This window comes from Mesoplodon densirostris, chromosome 1 (assembly GCF_025265405.1).
Source record: "Mesoplodon densirostris isolate mMesDen1 chromosome 1, mMesDen1 primary haplotype, whole genome shotgun sequence".
Classification (NCBI taxonomy): domain Eukaryota; kingdom Metazoa; phylum Chordata; class Mammalia; order Artiodactyla; family Ziphiidae; genus Mesoplodon; species Mesoplodon densirostris.
This window is the reverse complement of record NC_082661.1, coordinates 104,042,596-104,063,168: the sequence shown is the minus strand read 5'-3', so window position 1 is coordinate 104,063,168 and position 20,573 is coordinate 104,042,596. Positions and strand designations below refer to the sequence as shown.

At 48.3% G+C, this 20,573-nt stretch overlaps 1 protein-coding gene across 4 annotated transcripts in view; it reads left to right on the top strand.

Annotated features, from left to right (window-relative positions):
- The window catches only part of AFAP1 (actin filament associated protein 1), a 156,916-nt gene that overhangs the window by 64,026 nt on the left and 72,317 nt on the right, over positions 1–20,573 (top strand). For all 4 annotated transcript variants that reach the window (XM_060106427.1, XM_060106401.1, XM_060106419.1 and 1 more), the window contains exons 4-5: positions 9,952–10,060; positions 17,990–18,201. In XM_060106427.1, coding sequence (XP_059962410.1) covers positions 9,952–10,060; positions 17,990–18,201 — 321 coding nt within the window. The remainder of the gene's footprint in view (positions 1–9,951; positions 10,061–17,989; positions 18,202–20,573) is intronic.

Here is a 20,573-nt window from a genome sequence, read left to right as displayed (position 1 = left end):
CTCTCTAGTTGTGGCAAGCGGGGGCCACTCTTCATCATGGTGCGCGGGCCTCTCACTATCGTGGCCTCTCTTGTTGCAGAGCACAGGCTCCAGATGCGCAGGCTCAGTAATTGTGGCTCACGGGGCTAGTTGCTCCGCAGCATGTGGGATCTTCCCGGACCGGGGCACGAACCCATGTCCCCTGCATTGGCAGGCAGATTCTCAACCACTGTGCCACCAGGGAAGCCCTTGTTTTATACATTTAATCTTTCCACTGTGGAAAGCATATTGAATATATGATTTTTATATGCTGTTTTTATTTTTTTAATATTATGTATTATGTATTTTTCCTTTATAAACTTATTTTTAGTAATTGTTTTCCTGTTTTAAAAAATTCTTCCTGTTTCTTGTAGAAACTGTGACTCAATTATAGCTCTTTTTCATTGTCTCATTTGATGTTTTTAAATATAATACAGAATCATAGTATTAATCCTGTTTACTGATATATTGTTTGTCTACAAGATAAAGAACTAGATGTGAGAAATCAGTAGTTCATGAAGCTCCTGGTTTTTGTGCTCTGGTTTACTTTTATTTTTCTTTCTAAACTGACTTTATGATCTGTCTCAATACGCTGTGTCTTGTATTTCATCAGCACAGTGCAGGTTGGGAAAGGCGTTTCAAGACTGAAGGTGAAATGCAGACCTCTCAAAGCAGCCAGAACAGTAGTGATGGTTATAGGAATTTCATGGATTGTTCTTTAGTGGTACATGAAGTGCCATCCAGCCGGCCTGGACTAAAATGCTTGTCTTTGATGTGCCAGGCCAGGAGGAGTGAATCTCAGTTTCAATGGCAATTTCAAACAGAGTAGTCATTGGATGGTCAACATTTTGTACCATTTTTGACGGTTGAATAGTCAATCCCTTTCTATGGATTTTTCCTCGAATGCAATTTATTCTTCATCCACTATTTTCTCTCCCTCTTCTCTCCTTGTCTCCTGCCCATCTTTGGCTGCAGCGTGGCAAACTGCTGTGGTTTAAGGTGGTCAAGAAGCCGTCCTACCAGTGAAGTTGGAACTGGTAGCTGGTTAATTAAAAATGTTGGTTAAATGGAGGAATTCTAAAAGGGGTATCATGTGCTTTAAACATTTCAAATTTAAGCCAATCTGTTTTTTTTTTTTTTTTTTTTTTTTTTTTGTGGTGCGCAGGCCTCTCACTGTTGTGGCCTCTCCCGTTGCGGAGCACAGGCTCCAGACGCACAGGCTCAGCGGCCATGGCTCACGGGCCCAGCCGCTCCGCAGCATGTGGGATCTTCCCGGACCGGGGCACGAACCCGTGTCCCCTGCATCGGCAGGCGGACTCTCAACCACTGCTCCACCAGGGAAGCCCTAAACCAATCATTTTGGAGTAGGAGTTTGACCAGTGGGTAATTCCTCACTACTGGTTCCTAACATGGGTGTCAAGAGAGTTTTCCAAACTCAGCCTCTAAGCCAATGCTGTTTCTTGATATAAATCTCCTAAGACCTTGATGTAGGGCCAAGAGCTGCGTCCTTTGAGTGTGGGGCTATGGGTTGTCTTTTCTACATAATCCATACTTGTGATATAGGACTAATAATTCCCAGTTTTTGTTTCCTTAAAGTGGAGTTAAATTCAGACACTTGTGAAACGATCTGATTTTGAGAGTCCCTAGAATTTTACCAGGGCTGCTCTTTTACAGCTGACTGGACCACTCCTAATTGAATAACTGTGTCTTTTCTTTTGTTGCAGTTTGTCTTGACTGAACCTTTCTAAAGCATCTCAGAGAATCATCAACTCTCCTTTTGCACTTTTTTCCCTGATTTATTTATGTAGTAGCTAACCAAATAAAGTAAAATAAATAATTATAAGTGTAAGAATTTAAAGAACAAAGCTGACTGTTGGCGATAGTGCAGACTTAGCCGATGGCACTGTTTTGTAGGCACTCTGGACAGGAGCCCGTTGGCCACGAAGGGTGAGCATTTTATGGATATCCGTCAGGGCATTTTACAGACAGAATGAAGAACATCTGTCAGCTCAGTGAGTCAGTGAAGTGGAGAGGGGTTAAGACAGCTCGGCCGTATTTTCCTGGTAGTTTATCAGGGAATTCATTATTCAGCAAGTAAGCCTGTCATTCAGTAAATTGCCTTTGATGAGGTGGCTTTTGTCCAGTTGGTCATTCGCTGCTGGCACGTTGACTTCCAGGAGAATTAGCTGGTAGTGGACTAGAAGTGGGATTGGGTAGGAGGCTATGCCGGGCAGAGGGAGTACCACAAATTAAGGCACAGACCCGAGAGAGACCCCGATGGACTAGAGCATTACAAGCCCCTCTGCATGGCTGAATAATAGGATTTGGATGAGTCGTCCGCGGATGAGGCCAGAACACCCTGCAGGGGTTAAACCTCGAGGGGCCCGTGGGCCTGCAGAGCAGTTCGGAATGGTCCTCAAGGCAACTATGAATGACCGAAGGATTTGTTTTTAGTGTAAGATTTAGGATGCTCCAACCGGGTATTATTTCTTACTCATTTGAGCCACGATTGCATCTTTTACTCTTTCGTGGCATGTATTGAAGGAACGCTGCCTTTTATCACAGCCATGTGTGTTACAATCTCCGAGAAATGAGTCCGCTTCTATCTTTTTATCCCTTTTAGTGCTGAACAGTGCTTTATACAGTTATTGTTAACTATCTCTCTTTTTTTTTTTTTTTTTTTTTTTTTTTTCTTTTTGCGGTATGCGGGCCTCTCACTGTTGTGGCCTCTCCCGTTGCGGAGCACAGGCTCCGGACGCGCAGGCCCAGCGGCCATGGCTCACGGGCCCAGCCGCTCCGCGGCATATGGGATCCTCCCAGACCGGGGCACGAACCCGTATCCCCTGCATCGGCAGGTGGACTCTTAACCACTGCGCCACCAGGGAGGCCCTGTTAACTATCTCTTGACATCCTTTTTTTTTCTGGACCCTCGAGGGGCTGGGCAGGAGGGTGGGGTCACACTGGCCACTTTCCCGAGTACGCTCGGCACCCTTCACCCCCCATTTCGGACCTGGCGCACCCCTGGCTGAGGGCCCTCACCCGGCTCTCTGCGGCTCCCTCAGGCATCAGTGCTCCCCTCTTGCTGGCTGACACCCAGGTGGGCCCCCCACCACAGGTGTGGCAGAGACTGGACGGGTCTCTGTGCTCCGGTTGGCTGGTGAATTACACTCAGGTGGTAACAGTAAAAGAAAAAAAAAGGGGATCCAGTGGATCTCTAAAATGTGTCCATTTTGCATAACTGAAACTTTATACCCATTGATCAGCAATGCCTCATTTTGACATTCTCTTAATTAAACTAAACTTTAACCTTTTGAAGATGATGCTTGTTTCTCTCCTTCTTTGTGTTCCTCATAATCACAAAGCAGAAGACGCCGACGGCCGCTCAAGGTCAGGAGCCACATCAAAAAGTCCGTCTTGTAACGTTGATGACACTTCTGTACAGGAAGGGAATAGTGCACGTTTCTGTTTTGCTCTTGGAGTCAATGCGGCTGCAGCCCAGGGTCCTGGGCGAACCGGCGACCCCTTCAGTGTGGCCGGTGGAGCTTGGGCCGGGCGGCGGGAGTGTGGGTGTGCGCTCCGTGGAATTCAGAACTTCCCTTGACCTTTGAGAGCGAGGTACGGTGTGCAGCGTGTTTACAGACCCATCCGCCTCCCTTGCTTTCCAGGGGAGACAGGAGCGGGCCAAAATATGCATATGCATAATGAAAACATTTCCGGGAAGGGCTGTGCTTCTCAACAGATTTTGGTTTTTGTTTCACACCGAGAGTTGTGCAGCTATCAAAGGGACGGTACGTAGTTAGCATTGCAGCCCGTGCTGAGGGAGCATTTGCGAAGGCGGCTGGTTCATCCGGAAATGGGTCCCATCTGTGTTGACATTGGCCGCCAGGCCCCACCGCCCAGCCCACCAGCCGGCTCTGATCCAGACAGTCGGGAATTGTGCTTCCTGCCCTCCCCTCCTCCGCTTAGAGGAACAGTGGGTCTATGGGACAGGGAGACTTCAGACCTTCCTAGCTGAGAGAAGAGAGCAAGGAGACCCCTTTGGGGGCTGTATATGATCTGTATGATACCCCATCAAGGCATTTTCTAGAAATATCTTTGTTGGATCATTTAAACGGCAGAGGGTTGCACTGTGTTTAGATGGGGTAGAAGACGCAAATTAGTGTTGTGCTATTTTAAGGCTAGACCTTATGTAAATGTGATGCCTTATTATACCAGCAGATAACAGCAAGGTCGTTTTTTAAAAAATACTTATTTATTTATTTAGTCTGTGCTAGGTCTTAGTTGCGGCATGCGGGATCTTTAGTTGCAGCATGTGGACTTCTTAGTTTCGGCATGCGGACTCTTAGTTGCAGCACACAGACTCCTTAGTTGCGGCATGCATGTGGGATCTAGTTCCCTGACTAAGGATCGAACCCAGACCCCTTGCACTGGGAGTGCAGAGTCTTAACCCACTGGACCACCAGGGAAGCCCCAGGTCGTTTTTTTATTGTGGTAAAATACACGTAACACAGACTTTACCATTTTAACCACTTGTAAGTATCCAGTTTAGTGGTGTAAAGTACATACGTTGTTGTGCAACCATTGCCACGATCCATCTCCAGAACTTTTCATCTTTCCAAACTGAAACTCTGTCCGAAGTAAGCAATGCCTCACACCCCTCTAGCCCCTGGTAACCAGCATCCTACTTCCTGTCTCTAGGAAACAATGATGTTTTGGTCCCAGCCCTTACCACCTGCCTGCTGATGGCATTTTATCCTTCCTAAAGTACTTTCACAGCAACTTCATTATCTCTATTTGACAGATGGGATTACGAGATTCTTTGAGATTGTATGACAAAATCTGGTATTTATCAGTTGCAGAGTTTTGACTAAAGCCCAAGATTTAAAACAACAAAACCATTTTATTTTCCGGAGAAGTCAGATGTGATCCTTTTAGTGGCTGTGAACCATCCTGTTCCTTTTTTCCTTGTCTTTCGAAAATTGCAGCGTTTAGTGTCACGTCTCATTCCTGTGGCATCTTCATCTTGGATTTATTCCGTGTCCCATTGGCACTGCTGTTGCACTGTCCTGCCTTCCCTGTGGGAGCCCGCCTCCTGGTAGAGAAGGAAGGGAAGAAGATGTGCCCCATGGACTCTCATTCTTAGTCGTGTATAAATAAAACTTGAGAAAATATGTATGAATAATTTCCCAGTGTTTACTCAAGTGCTGTTGGAATGCAAATTAAATAGTGATCAGAATGGAAGGGGGTGGCATTTGGATACAAACTTTTATTTTGCCAAGAAGAGTGCTCAAAATTCTTGATGTTAGGATTGAAACCATGTTTTGCACTTGAGGCCATAAACTTTTGTTATCCGTTGACAATCCCTCCCTTCCGGTCCTCGGGAAGCTTAGGTGATGCTGTGGAGTGCTGCTACCGTATTCTCGTCAGCCAAAAAGGGTTTTGCTGATATGTGGCAGAGCTAGAGCATGAACCCTCCTTGTCTTCTGTCAGATCATATCGTTTTTAGCTGCTACTCTTAACAGATTTTAATCACTGTAACCAGAAAGATAGAATCTGGATGTATCACTGTATGTATAGAATTAAAGTCAGAAAGCCATTCCAAATTCTAGGCTGGTGTTTTTCTCTGCTAAAATTAGGTCTCAGGGTTCATTGGTGTGTCTGGTGCAAAGGACTGAGTGATGAATGGGGGCCGGAGGAGGGGAAGGTGGGGGGCAGCAGCAGAGAGGAGAGGGAGGAAGGACAGAGTGGGCACGGAGGTAGAGCCGCTGTGGACGTGCCTTCCTCAGGAACGCACGGATCCCGCCGTGCTGCAGGAGCCGGGAGCATCGGGTTGGATCCAGTGGCCTTGGTGGGTTGCACGGTTCCTTCCCTGCATCCTGTCTGGCTCGACCGCCGCAGCAGTAAGCGCTCGTCTGTGCCCACCCGGCCGACTCCTGGCTTCTCCACTAAGCAGCTCTGCAGCACGGGGGTGCTGGGCAGGGTCTTGCATCCCCCTCAGTTTCCTCGTTTGTAAAATCAGAATCAGAATACCAATCTCTCAGCGTTGTTTTCTCAACAAGAGAAAAAATATATAAAGTGTTCCAGAACAATGCGTGACACACGGAAGGCAGACCGTAAATAGTCATTATTATTATTTTGTTGGAATAATAGCAATAACAATAATAATCATTGTATTTATGCCATATAATTATATCTTAATATTTATTATTATTAATGGAAAAAATTTTCTATGAGGCTTTTCCTTTAAGTAGCAAAGACAAATATTGTGTTGGCCAAAAAGTTCGTTTGGGTTACGTGAATGAACTTTTTTGGCCAACCCAATACTAACGGGCTTTTCTTAACAAAAAGGTAGAAATTAAATTATGGCCAGTATTGTGAGCCAAGCAAGCCTATCAATTATATTCCTGTCCAGTTGTAAGTATTGGTTTTCTCTAATAAGATGCTGACACCTTAAACGAGAAATTTACAATGCCTAAGGCAGATAAGATTTCCGGAAAAAAGTCACATTCACTTAAGCATTCATTCGTGGGAGAAATATTTCAGTGAATTTAAAGGTTATCTAGGAACTGGTACCATGCCATCTCTACTTTCCTGTCTAGGATGCAGCACAGATCAGTCATTCCTTGAGGAAAACAGTTTCTCATCCTTCTTTGTCAGTATCTGAGAAGGCTGTGAGGGTTAGACTTGAGTCCCTTATTCTATTAGTGTGTGTTTTCTGAGAGCCAGTCCAGGAAGACTCTGGTGACCAGTGCAAGATGGTGGCAGACCTTTGTGCACGGACTGGGTCTCTTCTAGCATTGAAGGGAAGCCGCCAGATCCAAAGTAGCATGATGCCACGTTGGTGTGTAGCCTTACTGTCAGAAGGTACATTTGAGTACGTGCTCTGGCCAGAGATTACAGTGTCATCAATCAGGTAGTGAGGACCCAAAGTCAACTCTCACTACAGTTTTGAAATGTGTAAAGTTGGCTTTATTGACTGATGACCTGCAACCTTATAAGGAGGCTACAGCTGGAATCTTAGAGCCGGGATGGACATCAGAGGTTATATGATCCCACGCCCTCATTTACAGGGAGGAGATTGGTACCCAGATTTAGAAGAAGGTTGCATAAACCAAGGCTGAGGCTGGAGCTAGGCCTGCCACGTGCCAAGTATTGGAACATTGGTCTTCTTCACCCTACACGCTAGTTTACTGCCTGTGCTCTGGTTTCCATGACCCCCTTTGGAAACTTGCCTTCCTCATTTTGTACTGTTTAAAATTCCTGTGAATTGTGATTTCAGCGAATTCTGACCTACTGGAAAGGATCTGACAGAAGTTTTTCCTCTGAAAGCAACGGTGCTAAATAGTGGTTCTGATCCACCCATGGCCTCTGTTCTCTTCCATTCTCAGCGACATCTTTCCTATTCGTTTATAGGATATAGGTGGTGTGAACTAGTTATGAAAGGGAAAACATTTTTTCTGTCTCTCCCTCATTTGCCCTTTAACAAACCATCAGACCTCTGCCCATGTCTGGAACCCCTGTGGCAGAATTTCAAAGGCAAATGGTATTTGGGAGTGGAGTGTGAGATCCTTTTTGGAGAAAGAGAGTGCTTCTCTATAAGTTTTATTTTTTGAGGGGTATTACTTCAAATGAAAGTCATTTTTTTCCCTGATTTTAAAAACAATATTATGTAGAAAATGCAAGCTATATGGATGTGCATAAAAAAGCAGTAACCTTGTGTTAACATTTTGGTGAGTGACCTGCCCTTGTATAGATGTGAGCATAAGCGCAGCTCTGATAGAAAGGCTAATAGGGTACCTGTTTTCTTTACTTGGCAGTATCTAGTAGAGATTTTTCAAGTAAATGACTGCAGATGTGCACTGTCCTTTTACATGTCTGCACCTGGCTGTGTCAGGATACCTAAGCATTCTTCTCTCAGGGAATGTTTAGATTGTTTTTAACTTGGGAGGGAAAAAACTTCTGTTGAACATCCTTATACGTTTTTGCTTGTATGACCAGTTGACCTTCTTGGCATATATTTCTAGAAGTGAAATTGTGGATTTAAGGGCATACGTATCAAGTGGTTGTGTCGAATGCACGACCACCAGCAGGGTCTGAAAGTCTGCTAAGTCCCATCAGCTGAGAGTCAGCGCCTGGCCTTACACACCTTTGCAGCACTAGAAAGGGGCCTGTGCTAATTCGTAAACATTCGTTCGATCCAGCCACTTGTAATGCTTTTCTAGAACGTGAATAATCTGACTGTTTCAACATACTAAGGGGAAGTTGAAACACCCTCATTTCATGAGTAAAAACACTCAGGGAATCAAACAGCCCCCTTCCAAAAGCGGAGGCTTTAACCCTGGCGTAGACTCCTGTTCAGACCTCACCCGGGGAGGACAGTGTGTCAGGTTACATTGTAGGCACCACCTCTCCTCTCCAGATGATAGGAGTGGATGTGGTACAGTGTGAGAGCACAGGGTGATGGCGGGCGGGCCTCAGACTGGGGAGGGGAGTGCAAGGGAATCAGGGCCCGGGGGTGGAAGGGAGATAACTGCCTTCAAGGATGGGAAGGAATACTGCGCAGATGACCTGGAGTAAATTATCTTTCTTCATCTGGCGAGAGGAAGGAGTGGGTTGAGTGCACAGTGGAGATTAGTCATTCGCAGAGGACTTCTTGGCTTCAGACTTGAGTTACAGGAAAAGTGGTGGAGTTTCACATTCTATGGAGCATTGTTCTCCTTGGAAACTGCACTTGGTCGATCTTCAGTTTGGGGCCTCTGTTCTCTTCCGTTCTCAGCGACATCTTTCCCATTAGCTTATAGGATATAGGTGGTGTGAACTAGTTATGAAAGGGAAAGAGAGCGAGAAACAGAGAATATGAATATGAAAAAGCTCTTTACTGGGCAGATCTGGTGCTTGAAAACCCCAGCTGTGTCATGGACCAGTGTCTGAACTTGAGCAGGAGGATTTAGACTACGAGCCTCACTTCCCATATCTGTAAAACATCAGGTGATGTAATATCGACCTTGAAGGATCCCTGGATGGATGCCTGATGTAGCTTGTAACCAGTGCAGAGGCTGCTTAGGACAGTGCCAGGCAGATAGCCGGTGTTGGGAGGATGTTGGCTTTCCTGCCCTTCAGCTGTTTCTGTTGACCTAAGGGCCAGTGAGGGATGGAACAAGCAGATCCCATACGTGTTCATGGAAAGAAGAGGTGGGTCTGCCTTAGAGTCATCAGGGACTTCTGAAAGAATGGTGCTTCAGCTGGTCTTGCTCAAATCTGGATGGTCCTGAGCCTGCCAGCTCTCCATGCTCTGAAGTTATGGCTTCAAGATCAGGGTGCCTCCGTCTCAGAGTCTGTCAGATTCCTTCTCCAGAGAATAATTTGCAGTTTCTTTTAGAGGTGGGCTCATAGGTGATTTCCTCTTCTCTTTTTTTAAAAGTTTCCCTGGCACACACGAGGAGTGTGGTGAGATTGTGGGCAAACGTGCTCATGTGTTCAGTCGCTGTGTCATTAGTGCTTGCTCTGTGATGAGCATGGGTGGATCTGAGCCATCTCTGTGCCCCTCAGGGGTCTCCAGTGTGGGACGCAGGCCGTGAAGGGGAAAGTCAGCTTGGGCATCTGGGAGGGCAGTGGCGTGGGGTAGAGGGGAGGAGAGACGCCTGTCTCTGCTCTTGGTTGGGGGGGGTCTGCGAGGGCCAGCGCGCGTCTGGTGACAGCCAGCAGGTCGTGTGGGTTGAGTGGCGTGGCCAGGGCTGGGCTGAGGGTGGCCGTGAGTGGGTGAGCAGCGGAGATCCTGCCAAGAGCCGAACTTTGGAGCTCTTTGGATGATGTTCTTTTTCTGCAGGGACTCTACAAAGGAGGGAGGAAAATGCCCATCGACACCTGTTAGGTGCAAATCCAGAATTTCCTGCTAATGATTGTGCTCTGTTGTTTTTTCCTTTCTTCGCTCAGCCGCCTGACAGCGGGCCACCACCGCTACCGACATCCTCTCTCCCGGAAGGCTACTATGAGGAGGCCGTGCCACTGAGTCCCGGGAAGGCTCCAGAATACATCACCTCAAGTGAGTGGCCCCCCGACCTGCCGGGCTGTTGGGGAGCCCTCCCGCTTTTCGGGTGAAGGGGAGTAGGGGCATTACACAACACCATGGAAATGTGGACTTCAGGAAATTCTGAACCCAAGGAGGGAGATACAGAAAGGGTTTTGAAAGTCTAAGGTGTCCACCAAGTACCTTCGGTAATTTCAGATTGTTGTCTTTCTTGTGACTCAGAACTAGTGAAATCTTGTTGCTGTGGGAGCATGCATCAGCCAGTGAAACGTGTTCCCTGTGGTCAGAAGAGAATGACGTTTTGAGGCATGTTTTCATGGGGTCCCTCCCCGCCACCTTGACCAGGGCACGTCCCTCTTAGGCTGCATTCATGGTGCCACCAAGAAAGCGTGTCTATAAAATAAATACAGAGCAAGCAGGCATCTCATCGTAGCTGTTTGTTTGTTTTTCAATTTATTTTTTATTGAAGTATAGTTGAATTACAATGTTGTGTTAATTATTGCTGTACAGCAAAGTGACTCAGTTATACGTATATATACATCCTTTTTCATATTCTTTTCCATTAGGGTTTATCCCAGGATATTGAACCTAGTTACCTGTGCTGTACAGTAGGACCTTGTTGTTTATCTGTTCTGTATACACCAGTTTCCATCTACTAATCACAAAACCCCACTGCAACCCTCCCCCACCCCCCTCCCCCTTGGCAACCACCAGTCTGTTCTCTATGTCCCTGTTTCTGTTTCATAGATAGGTTCATCTGTGTCATATATTAGATTCTACATGTAAGTGATATCACATGGTATTTGTCTTTCTGACTTACTTCACTTAGTATGATCATCTCTAGCTGCATCCATGTTGCTGCAAATGGCATTATTTTGCCCTTTTTTATGGCTGAGTCATATTCCATTATGTATATGTACCACAGCTTCTTTATCCATTCATCTGTCGATGGACATTTAGGTTGTTTCCTGTTTCTTTTTTTGTTCCCCATTCATACAGGTTTTACAAGAATGCTTTGACCTACGTTAGGGCTGTCATGACATGATCGTTAGCTGCCTGCTCGCACTCAGAAGTGCCCCTTTGTAGGCAGCCGGCTTTCACAGTCACAGAAGAAGGGCAGTGGCATTGAACACCTTTTGTAACTCCCTCTGGAGTTTGTTTTTAGATCTTTGCCTTTGCTTTTGCTCCCGATGCTCTGGCAGCAGGCAGCGTGCTTTGTCTCATAATGAGGCAGATGTGGGGAATCCAGCTTTGCCTTTCCTGTAAAACGTGCGTAAAATGGGGAGTGAAATAGTGATCTGCTCGTGTCAGGGAGAGGCTTCCGTGTCTTCGCATCTTGTGTCCCGTTCTCCCACCTCCTCCCTCTGCTCACGGAAACACTCTCCATTGTCGCCGTCTGCCTGTCCCCTGAAGTCTCTGCTTCATGTAGACTGGGAGTTTTCTGATCTTTCTCTCCCCTGGCAGCAAACAAGCACGGCCATTTCAGCAAAGCGGAATCTAACTTGATCGTTCCAGGAAATACCCCCAGGATATTTTCTGACCGTGAAGAGGGACACACAGAAGCCAGGCGAGCGGGACCTTAGGCCCTGGAGGGCAGTGGCCTTTCCCGCTCACTCGTGCCTGTTTGCTCTGGAGCAGGCCGACACAGCCTCAGCCCAGCATCAGTAGATACTTGAGGGCCTCTGAGTGAATTCTGAATGAGAGAAGGGACAGTTCGGACAGGAAGGCTATGAAATACTGGGTTTTGAGATCCGAATATTAAATATTTAAATTTCTCTTTCATTTTAGAACCATTTGGGAAAAATGCATTCAAGTAACTTCTAAGTGTCCACTGTTTCAGAAGATAGTAAATTAATTAGAAAACACAAAAAATTAAATGGCTTGATATAATTCAGAACTTCAGTGGATTCCTCTCTTTCTGAAAACAATGAATAAAGGAAAAAAAGTTGCTGATGAGGGTATTTCCCACCGTTGGGAACGCTGGGTCCCAGCCTTCTCCCACCTTCCTTGTCCCGCTCCAACATACTTTCAAGACTAGAAACCGAGAGTAATTTTGTTTGACTTGCGGGGACCTTTGGTCATCTTCGGTCTGAGAAGGCCCACGCGACCACTGTGACGTGTCCCTAAGTGCTGAGGTAGGGCCCCTTTGGTTGAGCTAAGCCCAGAGGGAGGGCCATGGAAGGGCTGCTGCCTGGGGAGGGACAGTGGGTCCGCAGTGCCAGCACTTCACTCAGACGTCTGTGCCTGAGCCTCGGCTGCCGGCCAGGACCCTCCACGTGGGGAGCCGTGGCGGGGGTCTGCGGCCGGGTCGGGCCAGGGTCGCGCCGCCTTCTCTTACTCATGGGCTTCTGGCAGCTTTGTCGAGCCCCGAGTCAGGCCCGGTTTACTGAAGAAGCAGAACCACGTCGTGGGGCAGGGGCGTGTTGTAGACGCAAGACCCTGTGGGGTCGTGGGAACCGGGCTAGAGGCGTGCCAGGGGGCCGGCCGGCATCAAGGGGAGCTGCACGAGGCCTGGGGGCGAGGAAGGATGCTGGGAACCCCCCTGCCTCTCACTCCTGGATGCGGGGCCCCGTGCGGGAGGCCGGAACGCGCCTCTGTGGAGCCGCACGCACCTGGCCAGGACCCAGAGGCGGCCGGGCATGGGACCCTGCGGAGCGCCGACGAGGAAGGCCTGCAGCCCAGCACCTGCGAGCGCAAGCTGCAGCACCTGACACCCTCCCGACCTGTAGCCGCTTCCCGTCGGCTGTCCAGGTTGCTCACAGCCTTCTCTTGTGGCCAGTCCTAACCCAGAAGCATCCAGCAAAGGGCATCTGGAGGCATGTGTTCCAGCCTTGCTGAGTTGATACAGAATAAAAGCACCACCATTGCTCCTGGGTTGGTTTGGCTTCCACGCACCTCTCTTTACACACAGAGGATTTGCAAACGAAGACGGGAACAGAGTCGTGGTTCAGCGTAACATGGTTCAACCATGACTGGTGTGACGGAAACTCCCTGACTCCCCAGAGGGTTTGACATCCTCTGTCCACTTTGGGATGACCTCGTTCTCTTCTGGCCAAGTCACACACTCCCCTTTGGGAGCCTGCCACTAGAATATGAATCCAGGGTCAACTGCTGTTAGCACTTCTCTGTTAGATGGTAGGGGATGTGAGAGGGGAAGAAAAGGATTCGATTATACGTACACAGGTAGAGCCCTATCAAAATATGGACAAAAACCTCGTAAACGGTTCAGTCCTCATTTCCACAAACGGTCCATGGTCCTAGCTGGTATTTATAACTTCCTGCATGTCCTCTTTGCCTTCAGCAAGCACCTTGGTTGATGGTCCAATACAGTGGCTCAGCTTTCCTTCCTGAAAGGTCTGGCCTCCAGCAGGACTACCTGTACTGGACAGTTGCAATGTCCCGCTGACTCGAGTGCTAAGGACATCCCAGGGATCTCCTGGACCTGGCCATGCTCTTCTCCCCATGTGTGCTCACATCTTCTTGGTGGGCGGGACCAGTCACCCAGTCAGTGCAGTGACCACTAGTTTGTCTGTTGTCTCCACTTCTGGGTCCGTGGAGCCATCACTGTGTCCCTTAGAGGGGACATTCTGCCCCTAGAGAGTAAGACCCATGGCCAGCAGAGCCCAAATTTCCAGGAATGGAAGCAGAATTTTCGTGAGCAGATGTCTAGGGGTAATAGTGAATGGAGTCACTACCATTTCACCCCTGGGTTCCCAGACCTGTGCTTGGAGGTATTCTTGAAGATCCCCACCCCCCAGCCCCACAGGTGTGACCAATCAAGCTGGGCCTGAAACGGAGTATTCCGAAGGGATTGCACTGGTCTGCTGCATTGGCTGCTTCAGGGTGATGAGGACAGGGCAAGACCAGTGAACTGCATGAGCACAAACCCATTGCTGTCAACTTCAGTTGCTGTAAAATGAGTTCCCTGGTCAGAAGCAAGGCTTCAAGCCCATGGATGGCACTTTCTGCAGGAGTATCGTGGACAGCGGGTTTACTTTATCCCCTCCACTGAGAATAAAGTGCTGCCCCTTCCATGGTGCACGTGGTCCAGGGATAACCTGTGAGTAGGCGGCTGGCTGACAGCCCAGGGAACAGTGTCATGTGCAGGCAGGACACTCAGAAGTGCCGGGAGTCAGCTGGACCTTGCTGAGAGGAAGTCCATGTTGCTGAGTTCCGTGTGTCAGCTCCACCCCTGACACCAGCTGCCTGTGCAGGAGTCCATTCGGACAAGAAATCTGGGCAAAGAAGCTCACTGATGTCTGAATAGTGAGTCGTGTGGTTACCTGATTGTGATTCGGGCGAGGTTGCCCTTTGCTAAGCATTCACCTGATATGCAGGTGCTCACCTTCTGAGCCCTATTCACAGCCCCTTGCGCAGACCTCCTTGCTGCCAGTCCCTCTCAAGTCTTGACCGTCCAAGCAAATGCCAGGCATGCTCACAAACCAGTGTTGAGTGGAGAGGCAGTGCAGAGAGAATAGGGGCACAGGCTTCTGAGCCACTTGCTTATGCCCCTCGCTTATGTCTTCAGGGCCTGATGGAGCCCAGTGGACACGCGCCTGCTTCGATGCAACGCCACGTGCTCCTCGGTGGGTTGGATGACCCGGAGCCCTTGCGGGGCAGCTCAGGTTGATGATCGTAACCTGGTGCTCCACGATCAAGCATTTAGACTGTACTAGGGCGGCGGCGGCACGCCGAAGGCCATTTCTCAAAATGAAGTGGTTCTCATCAGAGGCTGCCAAAGCTGCGCTCTGAAATCCTGCGGCTCGGCCCTGAGCTTCACCTGTGAGAACCTGCCACAGGCTTCTGTTTCCAGATTATAGAGCAGGGTTTGAGCAGAGGAGAAGAAGCACCACGTTTAGACTGTTCTAGGGCGGTGGCAGCGCGCCAAAGGCCATTTCTCAAAATGAAGTGGTTCTCATCAGAGGCTGCCAAAGCTGCGCCCTGAAATCCTGCGGGTTGGCACCGAGCTTCACCTGTGAGAACCTGCCACAGGCTTCTGTTTCCATTTTCTAGAGCAGGGTTTGAGCAGAGGAGAAGAAGCACCACGATGTGGAATAGGAGATTTATTTCAGGGGTTCGACCTCACACGATAGCGGAGCTGTTCAAGGTGTTCCCCGAGCACCTGCCCAGAGCGGCCGCCGGGAAGGAGAGCTGGAGGAGCTAAGGACACACCGTCGGTGATTCTCTGCTCTCCTCCCCAGCTCTGTATCTTTCTTAGCTTTCCACAGGGCCCTTGTTACCTCCTAACGAAATCCCGACCCCAGCCCTGACACCGGACCCCTTGACATCCTGTTACAGCCCCCAGGAGGAACCCTGGACTCTGTTGGGTGACCGCCCAAGAGACTTGCCAGTGAGTGGGTCGTCCTGTGGGCTCAGACTGTTGCTCCCGCCTGCTTGGTTTGCTGCTAAGTTGGCTGACGTTCTTCTAACGCGATTCCATCAGTCCTGCTCTCTCAGAAGAAGGTGGGCCATGAACTTACTGTCTTTTCCAGCCGTGGATCTCAACCCCCGGGTAGCCAGGGGCACGGTCTACTTTTTCAGTTCAGAATCAGGTTTTGACTTCATCCTTCATCAGGGTGAGGTCTCGGATGAGTCACCTGATCTCTCAGCATCCTCGTTCCTTTCCTCTGAGATAAGGATACTGCTCTGTGCCCGCCTCTGGGTGGCTAAGAGGACCAGCAAGGCAGGGGGTGTAAGTGCAGAGCTGGCTTCCTCTTTTCACAGCCTTATCCCACAGCGTACAGATACAAGTATAAAAAATACTGCCTGACACATAGTGAGCGCTCAATAAATATTTGTTGCATGAATGAAATGAAATGTTCCCATTTCTGACTGATTTAGTCATTAATTCTTTTGTTCATTTGTTCATTCAGTGTTTACTGAATTTGATGTTCTAGAAAATGAGCGAAGCACTGAGGAGTTCGTGGTCCCACAAGCTGCTGTGAGCATGATCTTTCTAGGATAAATTCGGACTTGTCCACCGTCCATCTGAAATCTCTCAGCGAACCTTGGGCCGTGGAGCAGCACGTGGTCTTTCACAGTTTCATACTTCCTTCCCTGTGTACTATGTGCCCACTGTGCTAAACTGAAAAAAACTTTTATTATAAAATACATTTATCAAAAAGTGCATAAAATATGACTTGCCAGAGTTACCTCTTCGGTCATCCTAGTCTCTTGCTTAAAATCTTTCCTTGACTACTTCATCAGGATTTAAAATTCAACCTAAACTACCAGTCTTTCCGTTCCCCCCCCACCTTAGTAAATAAGTCTTTGTGGGGAAATTAACATGCAAGTGTGACCACGGAGTACAAATCACAGTCCAGTTTCCAGTGAGTTCTGCTCTGTGCAAGGTCAGCCTTTTCTACCACTTCTCCCGTTGTGTGCAACCGGTTGCTTCATCCATGGTTTCTCCTTATCTGTCGCTCATTCCTCGTTTAAGTGTTCATTACTCACGTGTGTTACGAAAGCAAATGTATTCCAGATGTGTCCGGGGGTTGAGGGGAGTGCAAAGATGAATCAGACATGGCCTCCAGGACCTTATAATCCAGCAGGGCTGAAACTAATAAGATCACTCATAGTCACTAGTATTTATTCATCACTTTTAAGATGCCAGCCATCCTTCTGAGGGCTTTGCATTGAATTTCAGTCGATCTAACTGTTCTCCCTTCTATAAATATTTGTTACTTGCCCTGTGCCAGGTAGTTTGTTAAGTGCTGGGACAATCACATCCAACAGGGTGGCCTCCCTTCCTGCAGGGGACTTACAGCCTGATGTGGGACAGGCAGACAAACAGAGGTGACAATACAGTGAGATAAGTTTTGTGTTGGGTAGTGTGGAAGCAGAGGGGAGGGGCATTCCACCTGGTGTCTTAGCTCAGGCTGCCGTAACAAAATAGCATAGACTGGGTGGTAAAACAGTAGGCATTTATTTTCTCAGAGTTCTAGAGCCTGGAAGTCCACGATCAGGGCTCTGGCATGGTCAGCTTGTGGTGAGGGCTCTCTTCCTGGCTTATGTACATCTGCCTTCTCCCCGTGTCCTCACGTCAGGGAGAGAGCGCGGGATCTCCCTCTTTCTTTTCTTCTGAGTGGATTACGACCTCATTTAACCGTAATTACCTCCTAAAAGTCCTGTTGCCAAATACAGTCATATTGAGGTTTGAGCTTCAACACGTGAATTTGGGGGGCACCCAATTCAGTCTGTAGCAGTCAGTGCGGGTGATCCAGGGAGGGCTTCAGGGAGGAGGTGTTGTAAGTTAAATCCTGAGTGATGAGAGCACGTGTCCAGGCAAAGGTAGGAGACTGAGGGGGATGAGCGCGAAGCCTGGGTGAGAGCAGCGTGTGAGACCCCGAGGTAAGGGAAAGTGGGATCTAGCTGGGAGACTACAGACAACCCGGTATTTAAGTGTTGGTGCACGACAGAGCCAGAAGGAGGTGTGAACCTTTCTGAAAATCCACAGATGACCTGAAGGAGAGGGGTGGCCTTGAGTTGGATCTCGAACCTTAGGAAGGGTTTGTGCGTGTGGCGATGCCAAGAAGGAAGAGGGCCTTGCAGACTTGAAAGGACTTTAACATGAAGGTGTGGGTGGGAGTTTTCTTTGGCGCAACTCTCTGCAAGATGGGGGTCATGGTGCCTGGCAAGAACGCAGCAAGGGTTCGACAATGTAGGGTCTGCAGGTGCTGGGCCCGTATAGAACAGTCCAGAAGTGGTTTTTATAAATACAGCATTTTTAGTCACTTCAGTTGAAAACTCTTCGTTGAGTTTCCGTTGCCCAAGCCTTAGTTATTTTTTTCCCTGTTTTTGCTAACTAACGTTTCCCCAGTTACTCGAAGGCAGAAGCCTCTTTCTCGTTTATGAATATAATAATTTGCCCTGGAGCCCATAGGTGGTCCTCAAGATAAGGCTTTTGTAACCAGGTTTATTACTTTTATTTCTTACTTTTGACAGATTATGACTCAGATGCAATGAGTAGCTCTTACGAATCATACGATGAAGAGGAAGAGGATGGAAAGGGGAAGAAAACGCGGCACCAGTGGCCCTCAGAGGAGGCCTCCATGGACCTGGTAAAGGATGCCAAGATCTGTGCCTTCCTGCTGCGGAAGAAACGCTTCGGGCAGTGGACCAAGTTACTCTGCGTCATCAAAGACACCAAACTACTGGTAAAGCCTTGCGACTTGGTTGCTCTTGTGTAGAGTCGGTAAGATGTGGTCGGCCGTCTAACTGGGTGGAATGTACACCCAGGCGGGTGGCGGTAACATCGGCGGGAGGGAGAGGGAACAGCGGTCAAGGGCTGGCCCGTGATAGGCCGTCAGCGAGCCCTGGCCGAGGCGACCATGACTTTAACGCTGTTGGTTTCGCCAGCCCCCCTAAAGCAACCAGCGGGCAAAACCATCCCCATCTCGAGCCAGCGTCTGCGGTTCAGTGGAAATGCACACTGCTTTAACTTGCCAGAGGTCGCAGGATGGATTTTCTCATTTGTAGTGAGTCAGTGAATTCCTCAAAGCCAGGTCATCGAAGTGGGCCTGGCAGGCCAGGCGAGGTCTGGGGGAGAGTGCCCAGGAAAGGAAATTCTTTTGGAAAGCAAAAGGCTGACTCTTTTTTTCTTTTCTTGTAACTCAGAGAGGCAGAATAGAAAGATAGAGCAAGTAACAGAGGAACGGAGACAGGAGAACAGAGACCCTTTGCTGTAGGCGTTAGTCTACTAGGGAACCCAGTAAGGAAGCAAGAGCCTTTGAGACACACCGTTTGTCCCTCCTCCTTTCTTCCCAGCTTCAGAAACCATGGCTGGTTATTGGCACTGTGAATGTTAAGAGTGTGTTATTGTATTTTGTTTTTCCTTCAAATTAACCCTGGGGAAAAAAATCACTCAAAAGTATATCATTAAAACAACACATGAGAATGTATGATTCTGTAACTCACTTTTCAGTGGAGCAGATAACCCCCTTTTAAAAAAATAGTCTTATCTGTGAATTATGGGAATCTGATTTACTAGATTCTTAGGACATTGTATGTTTTTTAATTAATGGTTTTGTTAAAAAAATTTTTTTTTAAACAGTGCAAGTACATGTTTTTTCCACATGTGTGGCCTGAATTTCTCCCAAATTTAGAATATGCCAAAAGTGATGATGCCGTGGGGGAATTTTAAAGTAAAGAAAGAAAGAAAAAGAAGATGAAAAAGATTAATATGGTCCGTATTTACAATCTGACATAATGGCTGCAAGCAGTGGATATATTATATAAACATTTTAAAACTACACAGTCAACTCTCATGTAAAACGCACTATGGGAAGCTTGTGGTGGAGGGTAGGGTCAGCGGACATCGGACCCTCTGCCCCGGCCCTGGCTCCACCCACCCCCGCTCTCGTCTCCTCCCTCCCTCCCTCCTCATCTTCTGTTTCTTGCGTCACCTACCCGGTTTCCCATCTTCCAAACCGGGATGATAATGCCTACCATTTAGAGGAGTCGTAAATATTTAAGAAGAGATTAATGGAAAACCATGTGAAAGCACCGTCTTTGATGAAACGCAGAATCAAAGTTTCATTACGAAGCATTTTTTTGTTCAAAAATGACCTGTGATCCAGCCGCCCAAATGACCCCTGTTGATGGTGAAAAAAAAAAAAATTGACAGAACAGAAAGCTATGAACAGAAAACAAAACGCCAGCCTCTTCCCCTAAGTGCTCCCGGCCTGTCTTCACACAGGCACCACCATGACCAGCTGTTTTGAGTAGCCTTCCAGAACCTGCCCAGGCAGCTCTCTGGTGGACACTATTGTGTGCCCAGACCCCTTCGGTTCCCTCACTTGGCGGGGGGCTGCCGGCAGACAGCTACCCAAGGTCACGTCCCTTCCCAGGGCGTCTGCATCCCTTGTGATGCCTGAGTGTGAATGCCCCGCCTTGTGGGACCAGCCTGCAGGCGCGGTCCAGCTCCAGAGCTCCCGTGGGGTTCATCAGGGCCTATATTTGAACTGCACTGAAGTTTACCTTCTTCCTCTGCCCAGTCCTCCTCCTCCTACAGGTATAGCTCTTAAATGAATGCCCCTTAATAAATATCCCGTGTGCTGCTCTGTTTTAGAGTCATCTTCCCTGGGAATCCAACCTGCAGGGAGCTCCAGATGTTACTATATGGTATTACTGATAACATATCCATTTTGAAGTGTTTAACTTAAGGAGAAATATAAGCTATAAAATTTCCTGGGACTTCCCTGGTGGTGCAGTGGTTAAGAATCCACCTGCCAATGCAGGAGACACGGGTTTGAGCCCTGGTCCAGGAGGATCCCACGTGCCATGGAGCAACTAAGCCCACACGCCGCAACTACTGAGCCTGAGCTCTAGAGCCCGCGAGCCACAACTACTGAAGCCCAAGCGCCACAACTATTGAAGCCCGTGAGCCTAGAGCCCGTGTGCCCCAACAAGAGAAGCCACTGCAATGAGAAGCCTGCACACCACAATGAAGAGGAGTCCCCGCTCGCCACAGCTAGAGAAAGCCCGCGTGCGTCAACGAAGACCCAACACAGCCAAAAATAAATAAATA